Source organism: Euphorbia lathyris, chromosome 10 (assembly GCF_963576675.1).
Source record: "Euphorbia lathyris chromosome 10, ddEupLath1.1, whole genome shotgun sequence".
Classification (NCBI taxonomy): Eukaryota; Viridiplantae; Streptophyta; class Magnoliopsida; order Malpighiales; family Euphorbiaceae; genus Euphorbia; species Euphorbia lathyris.
In genome coordinates this window covers 42,364,204-42,367,359 of record NC_088919.1, presented here as the reverse complement: position 1 = coordinate 42,367,359, position 3,156 = coordinate 42,364,204, and the positions used below count along the sequence as shown (strand labels likewise).

At 35.6% G+C, this 3,156-nt stretch overlaps 1 protein-coding gene across 1 annotated transcript; it reads left to right on the top strand.

Annotated features, from left to right (window-relative positions):
* Positions 1-435: 435 nt before the first annotated feature.
* Positions 436-1,753, top strand: LOC136208340 (uncharacterized). Its single transcript, XM_065999165.1, has one exon. It carries the CDS (start codon positions 520-522, stop codon positions 1,465-1,467), a length of 948 nt encoding a protein of 315 aa, XP_065855237.1. The 5' UTR covers positions 436-519; the 3' UTR covers positions 1,468-1,753.
* Positions 1,754-3,156: the final 1,403 nt, after the last annotated feature.

Sequence of the window (3,156 nt, the reverse complement as noted above, 5' to 3'; positions counted from 1 at the left end):
GATGCTTTGATTGCAGAGGCACTCCCTTCTATTCAATCCTAAATCATGACTTGACTTAGGCATTAGAACGAGTTTACCAGACTCCGACCCCGTCTGACTTGCTTATTGTTTTACAGGCTCTAATACGATGTCGGATCATCGTCACCGTCGAGTAACATATATTTCTTTTAATAAATTAAGTAATTTATATTTTGTATAACACTATAAATAGTTAAATTCAACAATAAATTTAGAAATCATATAAAATAATAAGATAACCCTCAAATTAAAATTAAATGTTGTCCACAATTACAAAAGCATGGTTGAAAAATAAATATTGGTATGGTGTGATGGTAAGATGTGTTGGCCACGCATGCACAAAGCAAACCAAAGCTAAATTCGACATACATTTATAAAAGCCGCCTTCTCCATTTCTCAACAATCTATAGTCAAAAACTTCATCTCCTTCCTCTCTCTCTCTCTTCTTCTTCCTCCCCTATAAACCCCACAATTCAATCCAATCCCCCGCTTGCAATCGCCATGGAAATGGAAGTTGTACTTCCTCTTCCTGTTCCTCTTCCTCTTCCTGTTGCGCCTCTCGATTTCAATTTCGACAGCAATTGCTCTTCTCCTTACATCACCGCCCCTTCCAGTCCCCAAAGATTCGGCGGCAATCTCTTCCTCACTGCTCCTCCTTCCCCGTCTTCTTCCTCATTCTACAGACACTTCAATCAAGATGCCTCTCCGCCTTCTAATGATGCAGATAATTGCTCTCAAGACTTCCATTTCCTCGATGATCATGATTTTGAATTCGATTTCAGTGGTCAATTAGATAGAACCTCTTTATCTGCTGATGAATTGTTCGACGGAGGCAAAATCCGGCCACTCAAACCACCGCCTGGTTACGATTCTTCCACCGCCTCTCCTGAAAGACAGCGCGGAAGAGAAAGAACTACCTCCGGTTCAAAATCCCCAAATTATGTACATAAAGGAAGCCGATCTGTATCCCCTTTACGAGTCTCCGATCTCATTCTCGATGAAGAAGAAGACAATTCCACTCATGATTGCAAAACAGAAACGAGCAATCCGAAATCCTCTTACGCGTCTTCTTTCTTATCGGCGATTTCATTTTCATCCAAGGGTTACAAGAAGTGGAAACTCAAGGATTTGCTGCTATTCAGAAGTGCATCGGAGGGGAGAGCAATTGGGAAAGATCAATTGAATAAATATACAGTGTTGTCCAAAAGATCACAAGTAGTAGAGGATGTGAAGAATTCGAGTTTCCGGTCAACGGACAGCAGCAGCGTCGGGAACTCTTCGAGGAGGAGAGGCCGTGTTTCAGCTCATGAATTGCATTATACGGCGAACCGTGCGGTGGCGGAGGAGATGAAAAGGAAGACGGTTTTGCCGTATAAACATGGATTATTAGGTTGCTTGGGGTTCAACCATGATATTTCTAAAAGTATCGGGTCTTTGACACGTGGATAATTCAGATTTGTTCTTCTTCTTCATATAGGATTTTTCTTTTATTGATTTCAAATTTAAATGGTTATAATTTATATTTGTTAATGGAAATATACAGAATGGATTAAATTTAAAAAAGAATTGGATTTACATGTTTGGCGGCGACATTGACTGAAAAATACAGCAGTATGGAACTTCTGAGCTCTCTCTCTATATATATATATGTTGACATCATTTTCTATTTCTATTGTGAGTTAGTAAAATTTGTACATGTATCTTTCACAAATTGGTATACATAAACATCCGATGAGACACTAGCTTTCACTTTTTCTATTTGCTAAATTTACATGGGAAAAACTACTTAAAACAATTTTAGGGTTTTTTTTTTTTTTTTCATGTTTCTGTTTGTTTTTTTACCTTAAGAGTTTTAGGTATTTGGTTAGTTATCTCATGTTTGTAAAAATATAAACTTTTACAAAAACAGAGAATCCTTACTTTTTGGAAAATCAGCTTTTTCCGATAACAAACAGGTCCTTAAAAAGCTTCGTATTAGTAAATAATTTATTCTTTTTGGTTCGTAAGTGTATCCACTGCAGTGGCTATTCACTTTCGCAGATGGTTTGCACCTCTATGGGTGGGACTGCTGGCCACAGAAATTCTTTCCATTCCCAAAGGCGATGATCGAACTCTGGTCCTTTGGTTAAGGGAGGAGGAGCCTTTACCACTCTACCACAACCCCGTGGTTTTAGTAAATAATTTATTAGTCTCTACATTTTTATCTAATATATTATTTAATTCGTATATTTTAACAATATAAAGAAACTATAAAGAAACTATTTAGGGCCCGTTTGTTTTACCTATTATTTGCTGTTGTTGTTTGCTGTTACGGTTTGCTGTTTGTTATTGCTAGTTGTTGTTTGTTGTTACGGTTTGCTATTTGCTGTTGGTAAAAGCTGCTTTTCAAAAAAGCAGAGATGTTTTTCAAGTGTAAAAGGCAAACATGAATATCACTAACCAAACACCTAAGAGCATCTCCAAGAGACTTTTAGTGCACTCTCTAAAAATAATATAAATAATTGACTCTTAGTGATTTAAGAGTTACTAAGACATATCATCTCCAACAATACTCCTTATATTCACTTCTTATTTATTATTTTATTTTTAAAATTATTAATTGTTGTTATATTTACCAATAGTGTGAGGAGAGAGACTCCTTAATAATAAATTATTAATAAAAAATGACTTAAGAGGCACTAAGAGGTGGAGAGAGACTCCCTATTAATAGAGATGATGGAGAAGCTCTTAGTAATTTGAGGACCACTAAGAGGCTATTGGAGTTGATTTTTCATTCTCCCTCCTCAAATTTTAACTTAAGAGCCAACCTAAGAGGCTGTTGGAGATGCTCTAAACTCTTCATTTCGAACTGAAAAGGAAAACAGGATCACGAAAAGGAACACCCAAACACCCCCTAGTCATTTGAATATTTGATAAAGAAAAATGTTAAATATAATAAAAATTGAAGACTAAACAATATATTAGCATAAGGATTAAAAAAATATGTTAGGTAAAAATATATGGTTTCATCAAAAAAATATATATTTATTTTTTTCGCATAAATATTATTTTGTACATAAAAAAGAATGTGGTTAGTCAATGCTCATATGAAATATTGACTATTGACTTCGTTGATGTGGCTTGATTGATTTTTAACCG